The sequence below is a fragment of the Herpailurus yagouaroundi genome, unplaced genomic scaffold (assembly GCF_014898765.1).
Source record: "Herpailurus yagouaroundi ecotype Mexico unplaced genomic scaffold, PumYag 77, whole genome shotgun sequence".
Taxonomy (NCBI): Eukaryota; Metazoa; Chordata; class Mammalia; order Carnivora; family Felidae; genus Herpailurus; species Herpailurus yagouaroundi.
The window spans coordinates 86,342,862-86,370,384 of NW_024412388.1; the positions used below are offsets into that span (position 1 = coordinate 86,342,862).

The 27,523-nt window shown below is 38.4% G+C and overlaps 1 protein-coding gene across 2 annotated transcripts in view; it reads left to right on the forward strand.

The window, feature by feature from the left end:
* The first annotated feature begins 7,098 nt into the window (after positions 1-7,098).
* The window catches only part of RTCA (RNA 3'-terminal phosphate cyclase), a 26,780-nt gene continuing 6,355 nt past the window's right edge, over positions 7,099-27,523 (forward strand). Inside the window, exons 1-9 of one of the 2 annotated variants that reach the window (XM_040471098.1) lie at positions 7,099-7,364; positions 7,473-7,573; positions 9,590-9,733; positions 12,981-13,104; positions 15,825-15,883; positions 17,423-17,564; positions 18,171-18,295; positions 20,562-20,620; positions 26,459-26,553. In XM_040471098.1, the coding sequence (XP_040327032.1) occupies positions 7,320-7,364; positions 7,473-7,573; positions 9,590-9,733; positions 12,981-13,104; positions 15,825-15,883; positions 17,423-17,564; positions 18,171-18,295; positions 20,562-20,620; positions 26,459-26,553 (894 nt within the window). In that variant the 5' untranslated portion in view covers positions 7,099-7,319. Of the gene's footprint in view, positions 7,365-7,472; positions 7,574-9,574; positions 9,734-12,980; positions 13,105-15,824; positions 15,884-17,422; positions 17,565-18,170; positions 18,296-20,561; positions 20,621-26,458; positions 26,554-27,523 lie in introns of those variants that run through there. The other variant, XM_040471099.1, reaches the window with a different exon arrangement.

Here is a 27,523-nt window from a genome sequence, read left to right on the forward strand (position 1 = left end):
ATGGGGGGAAAAAATGAAACTTAAAAAAAAAGAGTTTTATACTTTTAGTTCTTACAGTTAAGCCTTTGATCCATTTTAAGTTAATTTTCATATATGGTGTGAGATAGTCTTTAAACCATCTTGAAATAGCTTTCGTGTATGGTGTGAGATAGAAATCCAATTTCATTTTTTCCTTATGGTTAATCCATTGTTCCAGCACCATAAACTGAAGAATTCCTCCTTTTCCACAGATCTGCCATCTCATCTGTTTAGAAATCTAGTTCTGGGCACTAAATAGTGCCAGATAGTCTATTTGTCTATCACTGCGCTAATCTCACATTATCTTAATTACTTTATAGGAATTCTGGATTTTGAGAGGACAAGTGTCTTCAACCTCATTCTTTTTAAAGTTATTCTTGCCCTTTTGTTCTTTCATATAAATTTGAGAATCTGCAATTCAATCTCCTTAAAAAAGTCCTGTGGGCATTTGGTTGAAATTGCATTGAAACTATATTTTCGGGGCGCCTGGGTGGCTCAGGTCATGATCTCACAGTTTTGTCAGTTCGAACCCCACATCTGTCTCTGTGCTGGCAGCTCGGAGCCTGCTTGGGATTCTCTCTGTCTCCCTCTTTCTCTGCTTTTCCCCTGCTCATATTGTCTCTGTCTCTCTCAAAATAAATAAATAAATAAACTAAAAAAAAAAAAAAACCCTGTATTTTCAATACTATATCTAAAGATTCTTTGAGGTTTTCCATGTAGGTAGTCATATCACCTATGAATAATGATGGTGTGTTTGCCTGTCCAATTTTCTGTCTTTTATCTTTTCCTTGTAGAATCTGGCCAGACTTTCACCATCTGTTGAAAAGAAGCCATAATCGTGGGCATTCTTATCTTGTTACTGATTTTAAAAGGAAGATGCCTAATGTTTTTACTTTTTAGAAATCATACATATTCTCAATTGTCTCATTTATATCATAAATTCTTTATTTTTTTTACAGTTTGTTTGAATCAAGTTCCAGATATTACCATCAAAAATTTTTTCACGCAATTTGCTTGTTGAAGAAAATGGGTTTATTTCTTGAGCCAGTTTTAGTAAGTTCTATTTTTCAAAGAATTTGTCTATATCATTTAAGTTTCAAATTAATTGGCAAAAAGTTGTTCAGGGTATTCTCCTGCTTTAAAAAAAGGTCTGTTGGGGCACCTGGGTGGCTCAGTCGGTTAAGCGTCCAACTTCAGCATGGGTCATGATCTCAAGGTTCATGAGTTTGAGCCCTGCATCCGGCTCTGTGCTGACAGCTCAGAGCCTGGAACCTGCTTCAGATTCTGTGTATCCCTCTCTCTCTGCCCCTCCCCCACTCACACTCTGTCTCTCAAAAATAAACATTAAAATTTTTTTTTCTTAAAAAAGGTCTCTTGTATCTATAATTAGGTGCTCTCTTTTTAGTTTAGTTTAGTTTTGTTTTGTTTTTGGAGTAAGCTCCACACCCAATGTGGGGCTTGAACTCACAACCCTGAGATCAAGAGTCAGATGCTCTACCAACTGAACCACACAGGTGCCCCCTTTTCTTTTAAAATATTGTGTATTTGTACTTTCTTTTTTGAGCAGTCTTATTAGAAGTTTGTCAATTTTATCAGTTCTTTTATTTATTTTATTCTATTTTTAAACATTTATTTATTTTTGAGAGACAGAGCATGAGCAAGGGAGGAGAAGAGAGAGAGACACACACAGAATTTGAAGCAGGCTCCAAGCTCTGAGCTGTCTGCATAGAGCCCCACACGGGACTTGAACGCACAAACTGTGAGATCATGACCTGAGCTGAAATCGATGCTTAACTGACTGAGCCACCCAGGCGCCCCTAAGTTCTTTTAAAGAATGACGTTTATTTTGTAATGTTTTGCTTTGTGCTTTTATCTTTATTAACTCCTTTCTACTTTCTTAGTACTTATTTTCTTTTTCTTTATTCTTTTATTTTTTTTCTTTTCAAATATTTACTTAAATTCTAGTTAGTTAACATACAGTGCAATATTGGTTTCAGGAGTAGAATTCAGTGATTCATCACTTACATAGAACACCCAGTGCTCATTATAACAAGTGACATCCTTAATCACCCATCTAGCTTCCTTAATCCCCCAACAATGTCCCTCCATCAACCTTCAGTTTGTTCTCGATCTTTAAGAATCTTTTTTCCTTTTTTCCTCCCTTTCCATATGTTCATCTGTTTTGGTTCTTAAATTTACACATATGAGGGAAACCATATGGTATGTGTCTTTCTCTGACTGACTTATTTTGCTTAGCATAATATACTCTAGCTCCATCCACGTTGTTGCAAATGGCAAGATTTCATTCTTTTTTATGGTTGAGTAATATCCTGTTGTATATATATATATATATATATGTATGTATATATATATATACACCACATCTTCTTTATCCATTCATCAGTTGATGAACATTGGGGCTTTTTCCATAGTTTGGCTATTGTTTATAATGGTGCTGTAAACATTGGGGTGCATGTACCCCTTTGAATCTATATTTTGGTATCCTTTGGGTAAATACCTACTAGTGCAATTACTGGACTGCAGGGTAGTTCTTTTTTTTTTTTTTTTTTTTTTAATTTTTTTTTTCAACGTTTATTTATTTTTGGGACAGAGAGAGACAGAGCATGAACGGGGGAGGGGCAGAGAGAGAGGGAGACACAGAATCGGAAACAGGCTCCAGGCCCTGAGCCATCAGCCCAGAGCCCGATGCGGGGCTCGAACTCACGGACCGCGAGATCGTGACCTGGCTGAAGTCGGACGCTTAACCGACTGCGCCACCCAGGCGCCCCAGTTCTTTTTTTTTTTTAATTTTTTTAATATTTATTTTTGAGAGAGACACAGAGTGCGAGTGGGCAGAGACAGAGTGGGAGGGGCAGAGACAGAGTGGGAGGGGCAGAGACAGAGGGAAACACAGAATCCAAAACAGGCTCCAGGCTCTGAGCTGTCAGCACAAAGCCTGATGCGGGGCTGGAACTCACAAACCGCAAGATCAAGACCTGAGCTGAAGTTGGACGCTTAACCAACTGAGCCACCCAGGCGCCCCAGGGTAGTTCTATTTTTAATTTTTGAGGAAACTCCATACTGTTTTCCAAAGTGGCTGCACCAGTTTGCATTCCTACCAGCAATGTAAGAGGGTTCTCTTTTCTCCACATCCTTGCCAACACCTGTTGTTTCACGTGTTGTTAACTGTAGCCATTTTGACAGGTGTGAGGTGGTACCTCATCATCATTTTGATTTGTATTTCCCTGATAATGAGGGATGTTAAGCATCTCTTCATATATCTGTTAGCCATATACCCGGAGGTCTTCTTTGGAAAACTGTCTATTCATGTCTTCTGCCCATTCTTAACTGGGTTATTGGGTTTTTGGACTTACTTTCTAATTCTTTTTTTCGACTTAAGTCAACTTTCAGCCTCTCTTGTATTCTAATAGTAATATTTAATGAAAAAAATTCTTTTGAAGTACTGGTTTCATTGCATTCCTTAGATTTTAATATGTAGATCTTTCATTTTGGGTCACTCTTAACTACTTTAACATTTTTCTATTAACATTTCTTCTTTTATCCATGATTTAATTACAAGTGTTTGTAAATTTGTAAACATGTGTTTTTTGCTTGTTTTGCTTGTCTTCTTTGGAATGACTTTCTAATGAAATTCCATTTTGGTTTGGGAATGTCACCTGTATGGTAGAAAATCTTTGGACATTGTTTAGATTTGCTTTGCGACTTAGTCATTTTTTATGTTTCAGGAGTTCTGTAAGAAAATATGTAATCTATAATAATTGATTGAAGAATATATATTGAAATATATATGTATCTAATACATAACTGCCATTAAATCAAGCTTATTAGTTGTTTTGTTCAAATCATCCTTATCTTTTCTAAATTTTCATCTGCTTGATCTAGGGCACACAAAGTTTTGAATATTTATATTTTCCTAGTGAATTCAACCTTTTATTTTGTAGTGATTTTTTTTGTCAATGATAATGCTTAAAGTCTAATTTATCATCAATATAGCTATATCAGCACTCTTTTAGTTGGTATTTATCTGGTGCATCTTTTCCATCTTTTTTTTTTCAACTTTTAATGATCCTTAATATTTTAAGTGTATCTCTTGTAAATGGGAATATTTTTTATTAAAATTATAATCTCTGGCTTTCAACCAGAAAATTACTTTATAGTTTCACTTCTATTAATTGTATATATGAAATTATTTCTACTTTATTGCCTTAGTGCTTTCTTTATTTCCTGCTTTTTTATGCTGATCTAAGCGTTTTTTTTTTCTTTTTTAAAAATTGAAGTGTATCTTTCCTTAGTTCATTCTTCCTTTCAGCTGATTTAGAAGTTATACACAATGTTACTTTATTGATTACTCTTGAAATTTTAGCTTGCATACTTATCTTGAAGTCTTAAATCAATTTATGTTTTAACTCTATGCCCAAAGGAGACCTTAGAATTCTGTGCCTCCATCCACCTCTTGACTTACACCCTTTTGTTGTCTGGTGTGATTTTTAAAAAAATTTTTTTAAATGTTTTATTTATTTTTGAGAGAGAGTGATAGTGAAAGAGAGAGAGAGAGAGAGAGAGAGAGAGAGAGGGAGAGAGAGAGAGGGTCAGAGGGTCACAGCATGAGCAGGGGAGGAGCAGAGAGAGGGAGACACAGAATCCGAAGCAGGCTCCAGGCTCTGAGCAGTCAGTATAGAGCCCATCGTGAGGCTTGAACCCACAAACTGTGAGATCATGACCTGAGCTGAAGTTGAACACTTAACTGACTGAGCTGAAGTTGAACACTTAACTGACTGAGCCACCCAGGCACCCCTGTCTGGTGTTATTTCATGTAATGTTTTTTTTTTAGAAAATTGACATGTTTACAATTTTTTTGTTTGTCTTTCCTTCTTATATGTCAGACTTTCTCTTTGAGGTAATTTTTCTTTCTGAACAATAATTTTGCTGGGGACTCAATTCTATGTTGATGGTTATTTTCTGTCAGCATTCTGAAGGTATGACTGGGTTTTTTTTATTATTTTTTTAATTTTTATGTAAGCTCTATGCCCAACATGAGGCTTAAATTCACAACCCTGAGATCAAGAGTCACACGCTCTACCCAACTGAGCCAGCCAGGCACCCCAATCCATTGTCTTTTTTATTTCCATTGTTCTGTTGAGGAATTTGTTTTCAGCTTAAATGTCTTTTCTCCGTAGATAATTGCAAATACCCAGGATCTAACCCAACTCTACCACTTATTTGTTACGTCTGTCACTTTGGCATGTCACTTTGATTCCCTAGGTCTCAATTTCTAATTGTGGTGAACATGAACACAGAAAATGTATATGAAAGCATTACCTAAATGCTTATTATTATTTACTCTTGCCTGGCTAGTTTTACCATCTTGTTTACTTCCTCCTACCACTGGAAGTAGCTGGAATCAGAGAAATGGATCACAGTTAGGATTTCATAGCAAAGTTAGAAATGAAGAAAGAAGGCCAAGGATTCTGAGAAGGTTAAGCTCCTGCAATAGGATCTAAGATGTCAAATAGGAGTAGAGCTTTTCTATCCCATTCCCACCGCTACTGCCTTCCTTTAAATTCTTATTATCTCTTGCCTAGATTATTACACCCTTGTCATTTTTCTCGTCAGGTTCTTAGCCCTATTTTACCCTCCATATATTGCCAAAGCCAACAATCTAAAATGCAGGTATTAGTACTTCCCTGATTAATATTTTGTGGCAAGTCCCTCATATTGCAATGTCCCAGATTAGGTTAAATACATGGAATATGTGTCCCCAGAATGTCTCTGTCACAAAAGTAGTAGACACAAATTGTTAGGGTTAGTAGACAAGGGTGTTTACATCAGATCACTAGGTTCATACCCAGTCTTCTAGTTAACAACTGTGAGGACTTGTAGCAAATTGTTTAATAAATGCACCGGAAAACAGAGGTAAAAATAGTAGTACTTCAACAGGTTGTGAATGCATGCAGTGGCACCCAAATAAATGCTCAATAAATGTTGTCTGTGGGGCGCCTGGGTGGCTCAGTCAGTTAAACCTCTGACTTTCGAGTCTGACTCAGGTCATGACCTCACGGTGGTGAGATCCAGCCCCAACATCAGGCGCTGCTCTTCCAGCATGAAGCCTACCTGGGATTCTTTCTCTCTCCGCCTCTCCCACTCTTACTCTCAAAATAAAACATTAAAAAAAAGTTGTCTGTTATGCTCTATCATATTCTAATTTCTGTCCTCCCCACTTAGCTGTAAGATTGATAATATGTTAAATATCATTTATATTATTATTGAGGATGACATTGTAATTATTACTTCTCAGTGTCTCAAATACACCTCCAATAAGTTCATGGTTGAAAGTGCCTTACTCTTTGCTTACCTAGAGGCTTGCATAGTATATGATACTGTTATTGCTGGAATTGAGCCACAGGCAGGATCAAGAAGCGGACTATTGTTTCTGCCATGGCCTAAGGTGAATGGTGTTAGTTGCACTGTTCTCGGGAGTCATGAACTTGCCCTTACTCTTGGACAAGGCACCATAACTGGCTTTTTAGGTCATTATATTACTGATTCTGATTCTTCCCTTTTCCACCCACCCCCGAATTAATCGTGTTTCACAAGAGAAAACGAATACTATTATTACTAGTACTACTACTACTGCTACACCCACGTACCCACACCAGCCCCCTTGTGAGTAATCACAGGCTCATGGGTATCGAAGAACAGGCTGCAGAGAGGCAAACGCGACCAGAGAGAAGGACCCTGCAATGCAGACCTTTCTTACATCTTCAGCTCTAAATGTCTCCAGCTCTGGATACAGCAGCATCCTGGAGAAAACAGACATAAGCACAGATGTTTGCAAAGGCTGAGAGACAACTGGAGAATCCAGTTTGAGTTGAAACGTAGGCTTTCTTCAATCTCCATGTTTTGCTGTATTCGGGGCTCCAGTCCTCAACCCGCACATTTCCTACCAAGCCCCAGGGTGCCTCCGGGGCCGCCAGGCCTTCTCGGGAGAGCGTGGGATTTGACTGAATGGGTTTGGCACCGCCTCTTTTAACCACCGCGTGGCGCGCACGCGCACTGCCGCTGGGCAGGGAGATCCCGGGTTCTGGACACTGAGTGCCGGGGTTCGTTTCCGCTGCCTCCGGTTTTCCGAGAGCGGGCGCTGCTTTAGCGCTTCCGCTAGACCCCCGCGGCCCCCGGCGGGGACGGGGGTTTCAGAGCTGCGGTGCCGGAGCGAGCGTCTCTTCTTCCTCCTACTCGGGCGGAGGCTTTGTCGCTGCGGGCCGGGCCCCAGGACGCTCCCAATGGCCGGGCAGCGGGTGGAGGTGGATGGCGGGATCATGGAAGGGGTGAGTACGGGGCCCGAGGCAAGGCCGGTGACCCTGCAACCCAGGCTGGGAAGGAGAGCGTTCTTGTCTGATGTTCTCGCTCTCCTCTCCCACCCGCACCCCTGGCAGGGCGGCCAGATCCTGAGGGTGTCTACAGCCCTGAGCTGTCTTTTGGGCCTCCCCTTGCGGGTGCAGAAAATTCGAGCCGGCCGCAGTACGCCAGGCCTCAGGTAAATCGGGGGCGCTGGGGGGCGGAGCCGCGGGACTGGGAGATGCGGCTGGGCGGGCGCAGGGCTAGGGGACTGGCGGTGTGGCTGGAGGGGCGGAGGGGCTGAAGGGGGGGAGGGGATGGGGGGCGGGCTGCAGTCCTTGGGGTCTGGGGTTTGATCGGACTTTGGCGCTGGGGAATCGGGAGCCCGGGTGGTGATGCTTGGAAGATCCTCGTCCTAAGGTTGAGGAATGTGTAGCCGGGCCTCAGGGTCCCGGGGGGAGCATGCTCAGGCCTGGACGGTTAGCCATAACCAGGGCTGTGCAATCTGGAAAGCCTCAAGGGGCAAGTTGAGAAAATAGGCCATGTTTTCGCCATATGGCTAGAGTTCTCTCGCTTCCTGATGCGTTATCTTTTAAAATGTTTTCCCGCGTCATCGGGCATTCCGAGTACCTGGAGAACTTGGAGCAGCCAGCCGGCAAGATGGATCAGGGCAGAACAGCCTGCTTGGCCAGAGAAAATCCCACTTTTTAACCTGCTTATTTTAGAATCATAGCTCAGGAAAGGGCCCTGAGATGTTATTCTAGCTTTCCTTAAGACCTCTAAGAAGCTATGAATACAGCCAGAATTATTAGTTGTGGACAGGGAAAAACCTTAACATTTGACCTTGTTTCTTCCGTCTGGGAAGCTAGGCGTGCCACTAGCTAAATTTCAGGTATGTGCTCCTGTTAGAAGGGGACCCAGGTTGACGCCAAACTGATTCCTTTGGGCATTGTAATAGATCAGCAATCTCTTAGAGTGTTCTTTTATCCACATTTCATTTTGAAATTATTAAAAGGCAATTATTGATATATGTGCACATTCATTCCCTTAGTCACAGCAGTCGTTTGCAGCAGTGAATTTATTAGTTTGCTAGAGCTGCCATGACAAAATACCAGACTGGGTGGCCTAAACAACAGAAATTTATTTTTCTCATGGTTCTGGAGCCTGCAGGTCCAAGATCAAGGTGGTGGCAGGGGTGGTTTCCTGGTTTCCGGGAAGATTCTTTTCAGGTTTCTCTCCTTGGCTTGGAGATGGCCTCTCTCTTGCTGCCTCTTTACGTGGGCATCCTATGGGCATGTGTACCTCTGCTGTCTTTGTATGTGGTAATCTCCTCTTTTTATAAACATACCACAGAGAATAGATTAGGGCTTACCCTAACTCTTTTTAATTTTTTTAAGATTTTATTTTTAAGTAATTCCTATACCCATCATGGGGCTCAAACTTACAACCCTGAGATCAAGAGTCACATACTGTACTATCTGAACCAGCCAGGAGCCCCCAGATTGTCTCTCTTTAACATAATCATCTCTTTAAAGGCCCTGACTCCAATTACACTCACATTCTGAGGCAGTAGGGGTTAGGACTTCAATAGAAGAATTTTGGAAGAACATAATTCAGCCTGTAACAGGTACTATAGATTATTGAATGACATGCAAGTGAGATTGGCGGCATTTAGTTTTATCAGTTTTCCTCTTTGCACACTTCTCATTCGCAACAATGTATCAGCATATGTGTTTTAGCTAAAATAAGTGGTCTGGAAGGACCCCTAAAAGATGCCTACTAGCAGGCAGTCTAGCTAGGTACATAAAAACCCAAAAGAAGCTCTGACACTGAAGATATGGCACTTGTTGTGGTTAGACCTTGCTCTTTTCTGGCCATTGCAGTTTTTTTTTTTTTTTTTTTTTTAAATTTTTTTTTTTTTTAACGTTTATTTATTTTTGGGACAGAGAGAGACAGAGCATGAACGGGGGAGGGGCAGAGAGAGAGGGAGACACAGAATCGGAAACAGGCTCCAGGCTCCGAGCCATCAGCCCAGAGCCTGACGCGGGGCTCGAACTCCCGGACCGCGAGATCGTGACCTGGCTGAAGTCGGACGCCTAACCGACTGCGCCACCCAGGCGCCCCATGGCCATTGCAGTTTTATAAATGGGTCATAAAATGTGGGGATATAGGCAGTCTGAATGCACACGTTTTGATGCAGTATTATGACCTGAAGGCCTCAACATTTATCTGGACTGGAAATGATTCGAGATTTGTGTGATGGGCAACTGGAGGGGGCAGAAATCGGCTCAACAGAAATAATGTTTACACCGGAGAAGATTAAAGGTGGAGTCCACACAGCAGATACCAAGACAGCAGGGTATGTGTCACTTATATTCCATTTAAATATGGGCTTTGGAGCTAGACCTGGATTCACATGCAGGTACTACCACTTACTAGACAAGTTGCTTAACCTTTGAGCTTTCGTTTCCCCACATTTAAAAAATATTTTTTTAATGTTTATTTCTGAGACAGAGAGAGCACGAGCAGGGGAGGGGCAGAGAGAGAGGGAGACCCAGAATCCGCAGCAAGCTCCAGGCTCTGAACTGTCCAGCACAGAGCCTGATGTGGGGCTTGAACTCACTAACTGCGAGATCATGACCTGAGCCGAAGTTGGACGCTTAACCAACTGAGCCCCCCAGGCGTCCGTTTTCCCCACATTTTAAATGGAGAAAACAGTAACCTTCCAGGGTTACACTTTGTGTAGTTTTGGATAGCTGTTATTATATCTAGAATTTTCTTATGTGCATAGTATAGCATATTTGTTTCTTTTTATTATTCAGAAACTGAATATCTGAAAACGACTTAATTTTTATGCATTGTAGTAATAGTTTTTGCATTGTATGTAGCATATTTAGTTCTTGGCTTACAGCTAATTATGAGTCATATTCTACTTTTAGTCTAAGTATTTTTGTTGTCTTTTTTTTTAATGTTTATTTATTTTTGAGGCAGAGGGAGACAGAGCGCGAGTGAGGGAGGGGTATGGAGAGAGGAGACACAGAATCTGAAACTGGCTCCAGGCTCTGAGCTGTCAGCACAGAGCCCAATGCAGGGCTCCAACCCATGAACCGTGAGATCATGACCTGAGCCGAAGTCGGACGCTTAGCCAACTGAGCCACCCAGGCACCCCTTGTTGTCTTTTAATAGATAACTTATGCTACCTTGTTTAGAAATTTGTAGGTTTGATCTTGGGTTTTTTTCCCCCTTTGCAAAAATAGATATTTAACAATTAAATTGAGCCTTTATCCTTTTCCAGGAATTCTTCCTTTTATCAACAAAACATAGAGAGCACTTTTGTGTTTTCTGAGTTATTTGGCTGATTGTTGTTGTAAACCATATCTTTTTACCAAAATCCTATCCATTCACTAGGAAATTTGATAAAATAGGAACTAGTAATGGAAACCTGATGCCAGTTTGTTTCAGAAACTGTTTTAATAGATTTTTATTATTTTAGTTTATGAAAATATTTAGTGATAATTGATACTTGAGTAATGCTGTGAATAGACCTCTGTGAAAAGTGACCTGCTGCCAGGCCCAAGGCAAGGTTTGCCAAATGACAACTTTCTAAGGGGATTAAGGAATTTTGAGGTATCTTTCTTTATAGTCAGCATATTATTTTGGGTATTATCCTGTACAGAAAAGGGAAAGGGGATTATAGTTAACCAACTATCTAAAAATGAACTAAAATAGAATTGTAAAATTTTGAAGCTGCAAGAGGGAAATTAGAAACCATGTATTTCCAATCCTTCCTCCACTTAGTGAATGAGAGAATGGTATTAAGTGATGTACCCAAGGTGATGGAGTCAGAGACACAACTAGAATTAGAATGTAGGCCTTTTGACTTCTAATCTAATAGACTGTAAGAGAGATGAGTTTAAAGTTGTGAGTCCAGCTCAGTTTAGGAGACTAAAACCAGCTTTTTCCTGGCAAGAAAACTTATCTTACTTCTTCACTTTCTAACATTTTTACCCTTAACTGTGATTACAGTACCATGTGTTTTCTCTACTGTCTACCTTTGTTTTTGCAATTTCCTATTCCTAAAATTAAGATTTTCTGTACTATTCTTAGAATCTGATTTTATCAGGGGAGTAGGGAGAACATTTAAATGTTGGGTTCCTCAGAGGGAATAAACACTGAGAAGTTTAGTAGTTTTAACCTTACAGTTTATTGTAAACTAAACATTTTCTAGTTTTTTCACTTGCTCCTAGGCTTAACTCCTTGAGAACAGGGATTATATTGTATACATTTTCTCTTATGATATCTACCACATTATGCAGTCAGTAAATCTTTACTAAATTAGTGAAATGCATTGTCACTTATAGAAACTGTTTATTTCAGTACATATGCATTGTTACTATAAGAAAGTTAAGTCTTTTTGTATTAGAGCGTATGTCTAATCTATGCTTCATCTATGTCTATCTATGCTATATATGAGTGTGACAGCTCATTTAGAAAATCTGACCAAGTGTTTCATTTTATAAAATATATTCTATAATTATGTCTCATGACTTCTCACATTATTTTATTAGAATGAGCAAACAGAGGTGAGTTACAGCAAAGATTACTTCCTTTAAACTTATTTCCATGTAAAATATTCAGCTGTCAGTCTTTGTGAAATGTTATCCTATCATATCATAAACTCCATGATGGTAGGATCTGTATCTTAACTTGATATTTGGAACAATGCCTTGTGCATGGTAGAGATTCAAATAAAATTATTTAAGTATTTCTAGACCTTGACTTTGTGTGTGTGACTGTCACTGTATGAATGTTATTACAATTTAATTGACCCTATTTCCTCTGGTGTGTTTTTAGACTTTGCATTAAATACATTTTCATAAATTGTACTTTCAAGAATCCTTTTATGAAAATGTTATAAAAATTGGGGCACCTGGGTGGCTCAGTCAGTTGAGCGTCTGACTTTGGCTCAGGTCATGATCTCACAGTTTGTGAGTTAAGCCCTGCATCAGGCTCTGTGCTGACAGCTTAGAGCCTGGAGCCTGCTTCGAATTCTGTGTCTCCTTCTCTCTCTGCTCCTCCCCTGCTCATGCTCTGTCTCTCTCTTGCCTTCAAAAAAAAAAAATAAATAAAAACATTAAAAAAAATTTTTAAAAATATTATAAAAATGGTGTCATTTAAAAAAAATCTTTTTTTACTTTGTAAATTAAAGAAAGATCATACAACTAATGTTTGATTCAAACCCAGATTTGCTGATCATTCAAGGCCAGTTCCTTCTCCTATAAAATACTGTCTTTCTTTAAGATTCAGGATTTTATCATTCAGTTCCTGGGGTGGTGGTGTTTTTTTTTTTTAAAGTAAGTTCTACACCCAGCGTGGGGCTCAGACTCATAACCCCAAGATCAAGAGTTGTTGCATGCTGTACTGACTGAGCCAGCCAGGTGCACCGCCCCCCTCTTTTTTTAATGGGGTATTTTTTAACTTTAGACTTGGGTATACACCTGCCTTCCCAGTTGTCTGTGCCTCAGCGAATGATGCTGTGTAGTAATACCATGATCTTAAGACTTTGAAAAGAAAATTCATTGAAGCCTGTTTTGTGTTCTCCTTAGGAGTGTGTGCCTCTTGATGCAGGTCTCAATGCCCTGTGTTCTCTTTGCTGCTTCTCCATCAGAACTTCGTTTAAAAGGTGGAACTAATGCTGAAATGGCACCACAGATTGATTACACAGCCATGGTAAGGGCTTGTGTTGTTATTGATGAACTAAAGATGATCTCATGTATTCTTCTGAATTTCCATTCTCTATTGAGATATATCCTGAGTGGTTTCTGTGTATGCCTGTTTATTTCTTTATGGTGTGTAGTTCTGTTGTGGGAGAAGGTAAGAGATTGTGTTTACTTTAGATTTTGTGTTGTATCTTGGAACAGTGCTCATAGTGAATTCTTTTAAAACCTCAAGTGTAATTGTTGCATGAATTACATTACTTATTATATAAATCAGTCATTTTATAAATACAGGAATTATGTTTTGGAAGAAAAACTTCAAAACAAAAATTAAACATGCGTTTGACAAGAATTGAGGAGGATGCGGAGAAATTGGAACCCTCGCACAGTATTAGTGGGAATGCAAAATGGTGCAGACATTATGGAAGACAGTGTGGAGGTTCCTCAAAAAATTAAAAACAAAACTACCATATAATCCAGATATCCCACCTTTGAGTGGGATTATCTTCAGGATCTTGAAGAGATATTAGCATTTCCGTGTTCATTGCAGCACTATTCATAATAGCTAAGATGAGAAAACAACCTAAATGTCTGTTGATGGATGAATAGATAAAGAAAATGTGGCTTATACATACAGTGGAATACTATTCAGCCTTAAAAAAGACATTCTAGAGTATGTGACAACATGAATGAACCTTGAGGACATTATGCTAAGTGAAATAACCAGTCACATGAAGACAAATACTGGCATGATTCCACTTGTATAAGGTATCTAAAGTAATCAAATTCATAAAATCAAAGGGTAGAATAGGGTAGAGGGAAGAGGGCAATGGGGAGTTACTAATCAACAGGCATAAAATTTCAGTTAAGCGAGATGAATAAGCTCTAGAGAGCTGTACAACATGTACCTATAGTCAACAATAGGATATACTGCATTTAAAAATTTGTTAAGAGGTTGGGCGCCTGGGTGGCGCAGTCGGTTAAGCGTCCGACTTCAGCCAGGTCACGATCTCGCGGTCCGTGAGTTCGAGCCCCGCGTCGGGCTCTGGGCTGATGGCTCAGAGCCTGGAGCCTGTTTCCGATTCTGTGTCTCCCTCTCTCTCTGCCCCTCCCCTGTTCATGCTCTGTCTCTCTCTGTCCCAAAAATAAATAAACGTTGAAAAAAAAAATTTTTTTTAAAATTTGTTAAGAGGTAGATCCATGTTAGATAAACTATAAAAAATTAAATACCATATTTTGACTATAAATTTTCAAAATGATGACACTCAGTGTTGGCATACTTAGTAGGAGAGAGAAGTGGTATCATCTTTCTTTTCCTCCAGATTTATTGAGGTATAATTATTTATAGTAAAATACACCTTTTTAGTGTAAAGTTCTGTGATTTTTGACATATGGTTGTGAACCAGCCACCACAATCAAGATACAGAATTACCGTAAGAAATTACCTCAGACGCCTTTGTAATCAGTCCCTATGCCCCAGTTCTTGGCAACTACTCATCTATCTTCTGTCTTGGTTTTGTCTTTTTTTCAGAACACCGTATGTAGGAGTAATACTGTATGTAGCCTTTTGAGCCTGTTTTTTTCCCCCCACTTACCATAATTTGTTTGAGATTCATCAATGTCACTTGTTTTAGCAATAAAAGAGAAGTAGTATTCTATTATACGGATGTCCCAGTTTCTTCATCCATTCATCTGTTGAAGGACATTTGGGGTGTTTCCAGTTTCTGGCAATATGAATAAAGTCTGTATAAACTTTTACATACAGGTTTTTTCGGTGAATATAAGTTTTCATTTCTTTTGGGTAATTACCAAGGAGAGGTGTTGCTGGTAATAGTAAGTATAGATCTAATTTTATGACAGATTGCCAAATTGTTTTGGCTTCCAAAGTGGCTGCATTGTTCTGCATTTTCACCAGCACTAGTATAAGAGTTTCAACTATTCTGCGTCTTCACAGAACTTGATATTTAATTTAATTTTTTTGCCATTTTAATAGATGGTATAATCTTTTAGAATTCAATTTAATAGGGTGTATAATGAAAGTTAGTCTCTCTTCACCTAATAATTCCACTTCAAGGAAATGACCCTAATTAAGTGTTACAGAATGCAGCCAAAGATAAATGTTAAAGGTATTTGAGCAGAGCATTATATACTATAATCATCATTATATAATATATATAATTATGCAAGTGAACACTTGGGGAATGGCTCAGTAAATTATGCTAGAATTCCATACAGTTATTCAAATACTGTTTAGGAAGAATTTTATGATGTCAGGAAAAGGCTTTTGTTTATAATGTTAAATGGAAAAAATGAGGATAAAACCTTGAATATGCAGTGAAATTTCAAAGTATAAAAAAATTGAGAAAGCAGAATGGAATGCTGTTTATCAAAATCCCCTAATTTCTTATGTATTATATTGCAAAGGATTAGTTAGGAAATACTGTCCTGTGGAGTAAAATAACCACTGGGATCAAGGATCGTGAGTTCTGGTATTTTTTTCATTAGATAGACTTGCAGAACCCTGATTAATTAAATGTTAAAATTTTAATTTTAATTTACATGTCAGTTATTTTATTTGAGAAATAGAACTACCCTACACATTTTTATATCAGTGTTTATCTGTAATACCTTCTTGTCAGCTCAGTGCAGAACACTTTTGTTTAATAATACTGTTTAATACTTGTTGAATCAGTGAATATTTGTGGTTAACGTAACAATAAACTGATTTTCCAGGTTTTCAAACCAATTGTGGAAAAATTTGGTTTCCAATTTAATTGTGATATTAAAATGAGGTAAGTTACTTATTTGTTAGCCCTTTGACCCACTATTTGTGCTAAAGATAGTGGGAAGCTTAGACCTTAGAGAATTATTCTGGAACCCACTACTTCTTGTAGAAAATAATTATGTTTTATGGCTTAAAAAGAGTAAGCAGCAGGCGCATGGGGACTTGAAAGCAGATATATATGGTATTTGCTTGTTTCTTCGGAGAAATATTTTCAAGGGAATTGCTACACTGAGGGACCTTCATACCTAGTGTTGTTCATGTTCAGCACAGATTGAATACTTTCTATGCGCAGACAACTGGACTAGGCACTGCAGGGTCATAAAAGGGATTCTTCCCACGGTGCAACCAGAATTGTTTCCCTAAGAAGCCCATTGGACTTTCAGGTTATTTCCCTTCAAGGCTTCCCTTCTGCCACATAATAACAAGGCCAGATTTCTTGGTGTGGCATTTAAGTGTGCTGCAGTCCTGTTGCAGTTGACCTTTCTAACTTCATTCCACCTTCTCCATGTGTTCTTTTTTTCTTTTTTTGGAAGACAGAGAGAGTGAGCATGAGTGGGGGCAGGGGGTAGGGGCAGAAAGAAAGAGAGAAAAAATCTTAAGCAGGCTCCAACGCTCAGGATGAGCCTGACTCACGGCTTGATCCCATGACCCTGGGATTATGACCTGAGCTGAAATTAGGAGTTGGACACTCAACCAGCTAAGCCACCCAGGTGCCCCTGTCCTCCATGTATTAATATGTTAATATGATTGCTTACTATTCTTTAAACTTACTTTGTGCCTTGGGCTTTCATGTCTTTGTTCATGTTTTTCCTTCCCTGCTCTCCTAAAAACTGGAAATCCTATATTTTTTTAAAATTTAACCTGTAATTTCTTGTGTGAATTGTCCATGAGTGTGTCTCAGTTGGAATTCATATTTGCATCCCTCTTGTAGTCTTTTTTACAGCCTGACTTGTGTTCCAGTAAGTTATATGTAGAGCCATCTCTCTACCAGATGAGGGAGCTCCTTGCAAATAGGAGCAGTTACTCTCATCTGTATGTTCCCATCCTCTTCTATAGAATAAGTGACACTAAATATTTGAGTTAAAATTTTGTTTGTGTTGACTTAATATTCATCGTATTTTATTGAGTATCTCCTACGTATCAGACATTGTTTTAGGCACTGGAATATTGCAGGAAGAAAATAGACAAACTCCTGCCATTAAGGAGTTTATATTCTAAAACAGCACTGTCAAAAAGAATTTCTCTTCATTGATGGGTATGTTCCCTATCTGTTCAGTAAGGTAGCCACTAGCCACATAAGACTGTTGAGCACTTGAAATGTGGCTAGTGCAACTGGGAAGCTGAGTTTTAAATTTAATTCAAATTTAAATAGTCACATGTAGTTTGTGGCTACCATATTGGACAGCACAGATCTAAAATGTTGCTTGGAAATTTCAAACACGAGTTGTATGTTTGGATATAATTCATGTGTTATTTTATTGTAAATGTTGAGCTGTATTTTTGTCATATAATAAGTTTATGTGAGTATTTGTCATACTCTTTGTAGGGGCTACTACCCAAAAGGAGGTGGTGAAGTGATTGTCCGAATGTCACCTGTTAAACAGTTGAACCCAATAAATTTAACGGACCGTGGCTCTGTGACTAAGATATATGGAAGAGCTTTTGTTGCTGGTGTTTTGCCATTTAAAGTAAGTTGTCTAGAAGTGTATGTGGGTCTTGGTAAGTATTATATCATCTAAATTTTGAAATTATTGAAAGTACTTAATATTTTTTTTTATGATTTTAGTTTTAAGTAATTTCTACACCCAGCATGGGGCTAAAACTTAGAACCCTGAGATCAAGAGTCACATGCTCTATGAACTGAACAGGCCAGGCACCCCAAAAGCACTTAATTTTTTTAATGTTTTATTTATTTTTGGAGAGAGAGTGCAAGCGAGCATGTGAGCAGTGGAGGGGCAGAGAGAGAGTGGGGGACAGAGGTTCTGAAGTGGGCTCTTTTCTGACAGCTGATAGCAGCAAGCCCGATGTGGGGCTTGAACTCATGAACCGCGAGATCATGACCTGAGCTGAAGTCAGATGCTTGACTGACTAAGCCACCCAGGTGCCTCAGAGCACTTAATTTTTTAATAAATCTTTTAATTAAAACTTTCCCCTGAACTTATGTGTTACACTTGAAGATCAAGCTTTTTCTTAATCCCTGTAAGAGATATTCATTACTGTATGTGTCTTTGAAGGCTTGAAAACAACTCAAAATAATCCTTATTTTACTCTCTTTTTCTGTCTTGCCAAAATAGGTGGCAAAAGATATGGCGGCGGCAGCTGTAAGATGCATCAGAAAGGAGATTAGGGATCTGTATGTTAACATCCAGCCTGTTCAGGAACCTAAAGACCAAGCCTTTGGCAATGGAAATGGGATAATGTAAGACAATGTACTTTTTCCTGGATACTGATTGAGAGCTCTGAAGTAATTATCCTGTTTAAATTAAATATTTGTAGTTCTTTTGTTTAAGTTTTACAGTTTTAAAAAGGCACATTTTTAAGGATAGTCCTACCCAAACCAGTACTGTGATGAATTAAGATGATTATTTTATTCTGGATTTTTTTTTCCTGAGGATGGTTTGCCTTTTATTACATTGTAAGAGCCCTTTTGCTGTTAACATTTCTCTTAACATTTAAGAGAACTTAAATGTTTAAGCTAATCAGAAGTTACCCTTTGAAGCTGATCCTGAGAGAAATATTTCTAGTTGTTTTTCTGTACTTCAAATGTGAAGTCCATGTACATGTAAATATTAGATATGGCAAAGGTCTATTTAGAAAAAATTATAGGGGTGCCTGGGTGGCTCAGTTGGTTAAGTGTCCCAACTTCGGCTCAGGTCATGATCTCACGGTTTGTGGGTTTGAGCCCCGTGTCAGGCTCTGTGCTGACAGCTCAGAGCCTGGATCCTGCTTCAGATTCTGTGTCTCTCCATCTCTCGGCCCCTCCCCTGCTCATGCTCTGTGTCTCTCTGTCTCTCAATAATAAATAAACGTTAAAACAAATTTAAAAGAAAACATTATATTATTTAATTACAGGTTGTTGATTTAATATAAAAATGCTTTTTTTTTAAGTTACTTTTTCATGAATTTATTTATTTTGAGGGAGAGAGTATGCACGCATGCACGCATGCAAGTGGGGAAGGGACAAAGAGAAAGGGAGAGAGAATCCCAAGCAGGCTCTGTGCTGTTAGTGCAGAGCCTGACGCAGGGCTTGACCTGAGCTGAAATCAAGAGTCGGACACTTAACTGACTGAGCCACCCAGGTGCCCCTAAAGATTTCATTGTTAAGTAATCTTTACACCGAACTTGGAGTTCGAACTCACAACTCTGAGATTAAGAGTTGCATGCTCCACTGACTGTACCCCAAATTTAAGACTGCTTTAATTGAGTTTTTGAAGTATGAGAGTATCTCTTATGGATAGAAAGTCTCTTTTTTGGAGTTTCTACTAAAGGTTTTAAATGCAGATTTAAACATTCTGCATTTGATACTACTATCTAAAAACTGTAAAATGAAACCAAAAATTTCTGTAGAAATACAGTTGTTTTTTTTTATTATTGAAGTATAGTTGACACACAATGTTACATTAGTTTCAGGTATACAATGTAGTGATTTGACAATACGTTATGTTTTGTTCACAACAAGGGTAGCTTCCATCTGTCACCTTATAGTGCTATTACAATACCACTGACTGTATTCCCTTTGCTGTGGCTTTTATCCCTGTGACTTATTCATTCTGCAACTGGAAGCCTGTATCTCTTGCTTCTCTTCACCCATTTTGCCCATCCTCCTATCCCTTCCCCTCTAGCAACCATCCATTTGGTCTCTGTATTTATGGGTCTTTTGTGCTTTTTGTTTGTTTTGTAGATTCCACATGTAAGTGAAATCATGTGGTATTTGTCTTTCTTCATCTGACTTATTTCACTTAGCATAATACCCTCTAGGTCCATCCATGTTGTTGCAAATGGCAAGATCTCATTCCTTTTTATGGTTGAGTAATATTCCATTGTGTATACCACATCTTCTTTGCCCATTCATCTATTGATGGACACTTGAGTTGCTATTGGCTACTGTAATTATTGATAGGTATGTAATTATTGCCATTTTGTTCATTGTTTTCTGGTTGTTTTTGTAGTTCTTCTCCCTTTCTTCTTCTTTTGCTTCTCTTGGGAGTGATGACTTTTGGTAGTGTTCTTCCTCCTTATTTTCTGTGTATCAAAAGTTCTAGTTTTGTGGTTCATATATACCATCCTAAGGATATAGCAGTCTACGTTAAGTTGGTCACTTACATTCAAACATGTAGGAAGACCTTTTCACTTTAGATAATAATAAAACACTTTATAGTACAGTAGAAATGGTATCATTTAGTGTGAATGATGTAACTTCAAGGAGAGCCATTCCTTACCTGTGAACGGATTAGAATCTAGTGTGACTTTTGTCAGATGAGCTGAAGGGTACTAATGCCCTGATGAAGATGGAGAGTGCTAATCATCCTGCTCTCTGTGTGAAGAATTTCACTTTTGCAGTTTACTAAGTAGATCTGATTCTACATATTTAATAATCACTATTCCCCTGGTTGTATTTGTATGTAATTTTAGAATATTTATTGCATAGATAGTAATCCTTTTTTTTTTTTTTTTTTCCTATTTAGCATTATTGCTGAGACATCTACTGGCTGTTTGTTTGCTGGATCATCGCTTGGTAAACGAGGTACAGATAAATGAAGTGGGTTCACAGTTCCCAGTGCTAATGTAAAAATTTTTAATTACCTGTCAGGATTAGAACATTATAGCATGATAGATGACAAGTATAAAAGGATACGATTAACTGGTTCTGTTTTAGAGTCAGTTAAATTTTTAGTATTTCTCCTAACTTTATACTTTGAAAAATTTCAAACTGATAAGAAAGTTGAATGACTAATTAGCATCCATACACTGTTCTCCTAGATTTACCAGTAGTCAACTGTTAGCTACAAGTTGTGTATGTTTCTGAACTATTTCAGTGTAAGTAGGAGATACCATATCTCTCCCCTGAATACTGCATCATGCATGTCCAAAGAACAATACCTGTCTAATCATGATACCATTTTTATGCCCAAAGAATTTGTCTTTTATATTCAACCTAGTCACTTGCCTCCAAAATACTTTTTAGAGCAATGGGGGATTTTTTTTTTTTTTTTGGAGCACTCCCAGCAATTGGTCATCATTTCTGTTTAGTTTCTTTTCTACTACAGAAAATATCACCTTTTTTTCCCCCTTTCATGATATTCACGTTTTGAAAAGTCCAGGCCATTTTCTCACAATTTGGACTTGTCTGATTGTCTCATGATTAGATATATTCAGATGAAACATTTTTAGTAGGAATATTGCATAGGTGGCTATGTACATTCCATTGTATCACAACAGGGTTAGTGATAAGGTCAGTTTGTCCTTTATTGGTAAAGGTGACTGTGATCATTTGGTTAAATAGTATCCTCCAGGTATGTCTGCTATAAATTCTTTCTCTTTTTATAAGTAGTAAGTCATCTGGGATAATACTTTGATACCATCCGATTATCTTATTCCTATACAACTTTCATCCAGGGGCTTTAGTGTCCATTGATGATTTTTCCCTGCATCAGTTATTACATTGGTGATTTCAAAAAATAGTATTTTTGTGAAAGGGAAATGTAGTTAAGATTGAGCATATTTGGAAGAAGAGAGATGTGTATACTTCTGACTGTTAATATTTGAAGTTACTTTTGCCATCGAGGCAAGGCGACTTCTAGTTGAATTTCTTGATGTTTGTGTGGTAGTTGATTGCTTTATTCCTACTTTGTAGATCTTTAAAAGATGCTTACCCTTGCTGTGCCGTTTTACCACATTATTATTGCTGAATACAAAAAAATTCAGATAATCTTATTCTGCTCATTTGGTAGATGTAGATACTAGATGGGTATCAAATCTTAACACCATAATAGAATAAATAAAATTAATGTCTCCAGTTGACCTGGCTTAAATGAATTCTATTTAAAACTGTGCTATTTAAACTATGGTTGGTGGACAAGTAACATATCAGCATCATCTGAGAGTTTGTTAGAAAAACACATTTTGGGACTTATTCCATACCTATCAAATTAGAATCTCTGGAAGTTGAGCCCAAGGATATATTTTAACAAGCTCACTGCATATTTCTGAAGTACAATGAAGTTTGGGAAGTAGTGATCAAAAATACGTATTTAGAGTACACTAATTACTTGTTAGGGACAGTGAAGAATCAGTGTGGATAGTGAGCTACTGCATACAGGATCTATGGGGACTTGAGGAAGCAAAGATAATGCCAAATATAAAGCAGAGACTGGGAGCCCGTGTAAGTAATAAGTGCTTGGCAGACATTGGGTGGAATATGAGTTCATTGGGCACCAAGATGTGCCAAGTACTATATGCTAGGGTCATAGATATCTGAGCCACTGTCCTGTTTCCTGGCTTAGTCTGGTAGAGGAGACAGACCATGGTATTTCCAGGGCATCATAGGAACACAGGGGAAGAACAGTTAATACTCCTGTGGGGGCTGGTTGACCCCAAATCTGGCTTCTTGCATTCAACAATCCTCTAGTATGTTCTGTAGATGAGTAGAAATTACCCAGATGAAAAAGTGAGCTAAGGAGGAAGGACAAAGGACAGTGCTGACAAAAACAAGTGTTCTGTGTTTGGGCAACTACAACTATGTATGATGAGTGTAGGGTCTGGAGCAGGGAACTGGAGATGAAGTTAGAGAGGTTGACAGAGGCCAGATTTTGAAGGACTTTGTTGACAGGTCATATAAAGGAATTTGGGTTTCGTCATGAAGACATTAAGATTAAAAAAAATTTTTTTTAAGTTTATTTTCACAGAGAGAGAGGGGGAAGGCAAGGGCGGGGCAGAGAGAGAGAGAGAGAGAGAGAGAGAGAGAGAGAGAGAGAATCCCAAGTAGTCTTTGCACTGTCAGCACAGAGCCTGACATGGGGCTTGAACCCACAAACCGTGAGATCATGACCTGAGCCAAAACCAAGAATTGGGTGTTTAACTGACTGAGCTACCCAGGCACCCTGAAAGCATTAAAGATTTTAAGGAGGAATGTAATATCAGATCTTTGGAAAGGTAATTCTGATAGCTATGTGGTTGATTACAGGAAAACCTTATTGGAGGCAGGAAGACAAGACTGTTGCAGCTGTTTAGGTCAGAAATGATGAGGGCCTATACAAAGGGATTCAGTGATTGGGGCTAGAGAGGTGAGTACTGATGCAAGAATATTAGGAGAGGGAATAGATATGGCCAGTTGGATATGGGAAGTGAGGAAGGCAATGTGAAGAATGACCTTCTAGATTTCTACCTTGGGTACCTAGAAACATTTCAACTTGTGACATAGGAGGTAGAGTTAGTTTGCCAGGGTAGATGATAGTTTTAGGTATATCGCACTGAGATTGTAAATCAATCATTACTTTGTTATTAGCAATACTTAGAATTAACTTTGCTGACCAGCCCTGAAAAAATTGCTCATATTCCAACAACACTTTTCTTACTTTGTCATTTGAGACCACTTTTACTTTGAAGTTGTCTTTGGACAACACAGTTTCAGAATGCACAGCATTTATTTTTAGAATTATAATGGTAGGAGGGAATAGGTGATAGAGCAATATACTTGCTCTGATTGGCTTCTGCTGGTGCTCTCCCTTGTTTCCTGTCAGCCACAGATGTCAAATGAGATGGGATTAGCAAATGTAAAAGCAGCTTGGGGTCTTGTCTCTTAGTCTAGATAGTATATATATTAAGGATATCAGAGAGAATGTCAGCTTCCGTTATCCCCTTTCATTTCTTACTTAAATTAACTAGAAAATTATCAGACCCTGAATCCTAACATCTAAGAGTTACTACCAGAAGTAACATTGGCTAGTTGTCCATGACGTCATCTGTGGTAGAAGCAGTAACCTGTAACTGATGAGTCATGTTTGTCACTATTTCAGCCACTAAAACTATCTTGATCTTAGTTTACTTATCTATTTTTTTTTTTAATTTTTTTTTTCAACGTTTATTTATTTTTGGGACAGAGAGAGACAGCATGAACGGGGGAGGGGCAGAGAGAGAGGGAGACACAGAATCGGAAACAGGCTCCAGGCTCTGAGCCATCAGCCCAGAGCCTGACGCGGGGCTCGAACTCCCGGACCGCGAGATCGTGACCTGGCTGAAGTCGGACGCTCAACCGACTGCGCCACCCAGGCGCCCCTTAAATGCCTTTCAATAAAATTGGTAATATTTTCCATGAAAGGTTTACATATTTGTCTCTAAATTTTATATATGTTTGCAATTATAAATGAATTTTTGAAATAATTAGTTTCTGGGGTGCCTTTGTGGCTCAGTTGATTAAGAATCCAACTCTTGATTTCGGCTCAGGTCACAATCTCACAGTTCATGGGTTTGAGCCCCACGTCGGGCTCTGTACTGATAGTGCTGAGCCTGATGGGATAGTCTTATCCCCCTGCACATGCACACTCTCTGTCTCACTCTCAGAATAAATAAACTTTAAAAAAATTTTAAAAATTAAAAAATTAGTCTGATGTTGATGGATCATTCATATCATTGATAAAATCTTATGTGAATCATTTTCATACAGATTCTTTTAACTTGACAATATAAAATATGCTATTATTTACAAATAAAAGTAATTTGTTAGAGTTTCTTTTTTCCTTTAAAGTTCTTACATCTTTCATTTCTTTGTATTTTGTACTGCAACAGTAAAAAACTACTGAAATGTTGAGTATAGGTTTTGCCAATCAAACCCTTTTCTGATCTGATTTTTCAATAATACAATGCTTGATGTAAAAATTTTGTACTGCCCCAGTTTACTTATCTATTGAGTGAGAGAATTAGCCTGGAGAGTCTCTCAAGTCCTAGCTTATACTGTAGAATTTAGTACCTACTGATCCTCTGGTTCTGCTAATATAGAAGTGTATTTTTGGGGTGCCTGGGTGGCGCAGTCGGTTAAGCGTCCGACTTCAGCCAGGTCACGATCTCGCGGTCCGGGAGTTCGAGCCCTGCGTCAGGCTCTGGGCTGATGGCTCATAGCCTGGAGCCTGTTTCCGATTCTGTGTCTCCCTCTCTCTCTGCCCCTCCCCCGTTCATGCTCTGTCTCTCTCTGTCCCAAAAATAAATAAACGTTGAAAAAAAAATTTTTAGAAGTGTATTTTTATGTTGTCTTAGCAAAGGAAACAGTTCCTGTTACTTAGTACGGGACACACATAGTAGGTACTCAGTATTAACTGTTATTATTAATAGCTTATTTTGAACCAGTCATGGTATTATATGCTTTGTAAGTATTATCTCTAATTTCTTTAACAAGTTTTACAACTTAGGTATTACCATCTCCATTTCCATTTTCGTTTCCATTTCCATTTCCATTTGGAAGAAGCAACCTAGTTTACCCAAGAAGTTGAGATTCACACCACATGTTCCAAGCTACTTCATTCAGTCATGTACTTGACTGATTGATGTTGTAAAGATAGTTAATTTATTATAATGACTGCTGTAATGAGAAACAGTTAAAATTTTGAAAATTCCACTTTTCTGGGAAATCTTACCAAGGTATACATATAATCAAATGAATTTCCAAATATAAAATAGGAACAAAAATTAACCACATGTCCTTGAAAGACATTTTTATTTGTAGCCGGGGCTTCTTTTAGTTTAAAGTAAATACTTTAAAAGCATCATTTGACATTCCACTGCTTCTGACACACTTATTTTGTATTCAGCATTGTATGAAGATTTGGGGCATGTGTGGAGAAGCAGGAAGTGGGATGTGGGGATAAGTATTCTGTATTATTTTCAAAATAAGGTAATGCCTATTTAAATCTTAAGGGAATAAAATTTTACAATATTTGATATGAGAATTTTTATCAGCTTTTCCTTACATGAAACATAATTCTCTGACTTCTAAAAAATACCCTTTAATTCTAATGGATTGCTTACAGACTAATTATAACATGTATAAATTGCAAATTTCAAATTTTGACAGGCATAGCGTTATAGGATTATAGCTTTTTTTTAATGAAAAAAATTTTTTTAATGTTTTTATTTATTTTTGAGAAAGAGAGAGACAGAGTATGAACAGGGGAGGGGGCAGAGAAAGAGGGAGACACATAATCCAAAGCAGGCTCCAGGCTCTGAGCTGGCGGCACAGAGCCTAATGTGGGGCTCGAACCCATGAGCTGAAGTCGACTTCAACCAACTGAACTCAACCGACTCAACTGACTGAGCCACCCAGGTGACCCCATAATTAATACTTTTAAAATAGGCCCAAATACAGCCTGGTTTTTCCTCCACTAGGTTCATTTAAAGATATAAACCATTTGCATGTGCTAAGCTCTCAGAAGATTAAATATATTTAAAAATCTTGGGTGAGTTGGTTGGGTGAGTTCAGAGTAGGCGCCTAAAAAAAGTTATACCAGTTCTAACTGAGATATATTAATTCAAATCTTTGATTCTTAATAATTGGTGTGCTTTGTTGTGTGTTTTTACATTGTGTCTGTTGTAGGTGTAAATGCAGACAAGGTTGGAATTGAAGCTGCTGAAATGCTGTTAGCAAATCTTAGACATGGTGGTGCTGTGGATGAGTATCTGCAAGACCAGGTAACAATGCTTTTAGGATAAAACCTTTGAATCTATTAGATTTGAGTATTGGATAATTAGATTGAATATACATTTTATTTTATTTATTTATTTATTTATTGAGGTTTTTTTTTTTTTTTTTAATTAATATTTTTTCAACATTTTTTATTTATTTTTGGGACAGAGAGAGACAGAGCATGAACGGGGGAGGGGCAGAGAGAGAGGGAGACACAGAATCGGAAACAGGCTCCAGGCTCTGAGCCATCAGCCCAGAGCCTGACGCGGGGCTCGAACTCACGAACCGCGAGATCGTGACCTGGCTGAAGTCGGACGCTTAACCGACTGCGCCACCCAGGCGCCCCATTTATTTATTGAGTTTTAAAAATTTGTTTAAGTAATTACTACACCTCATGTGGGGCTTGAACTCTTGACCGTGAGATCAGGCGTCTCATGCTCCTCCAGCTGAGCCAGCCAGGTGCCCCAGACTGAATATAAATTTTATCACTTGGGAATGCAAGCTGGTGCAGCCACTCTGCACAGTATGGAGGTTCCTCAAAAAAGTAGAAATAGAACTACTCTACGACCCAGCAATTGCACTACTAGGCATTTATCCACGGGATACGGGTGTGCTTTTTCGAAGGGACACACGCACCCCAATGTTTATAGCAACACTGTCAACAATAGCTGAAGTATGGAAAGAGCCCAAATGTCCATCGATGGATGAATGGATGAAGAAGATGTAGTGTGTGTGTGTATATATATATATATATATATATATATATACATATACACACACAGTGGAGTATTACTCAGCAATCAAAAAGAATGAAATCTTGCCATTTGCAACTACGTGGATAGAACTGGAGGGTATTATGCTAAGTGAAATTGGTCAGTCAGAGAAAGACAAAAATCATATGACTTCACTCATATGAGGACTTTAAGAGACAAAACGGATGAACATAAGGGAAGGGAAGCAAAAATAATATAAAAA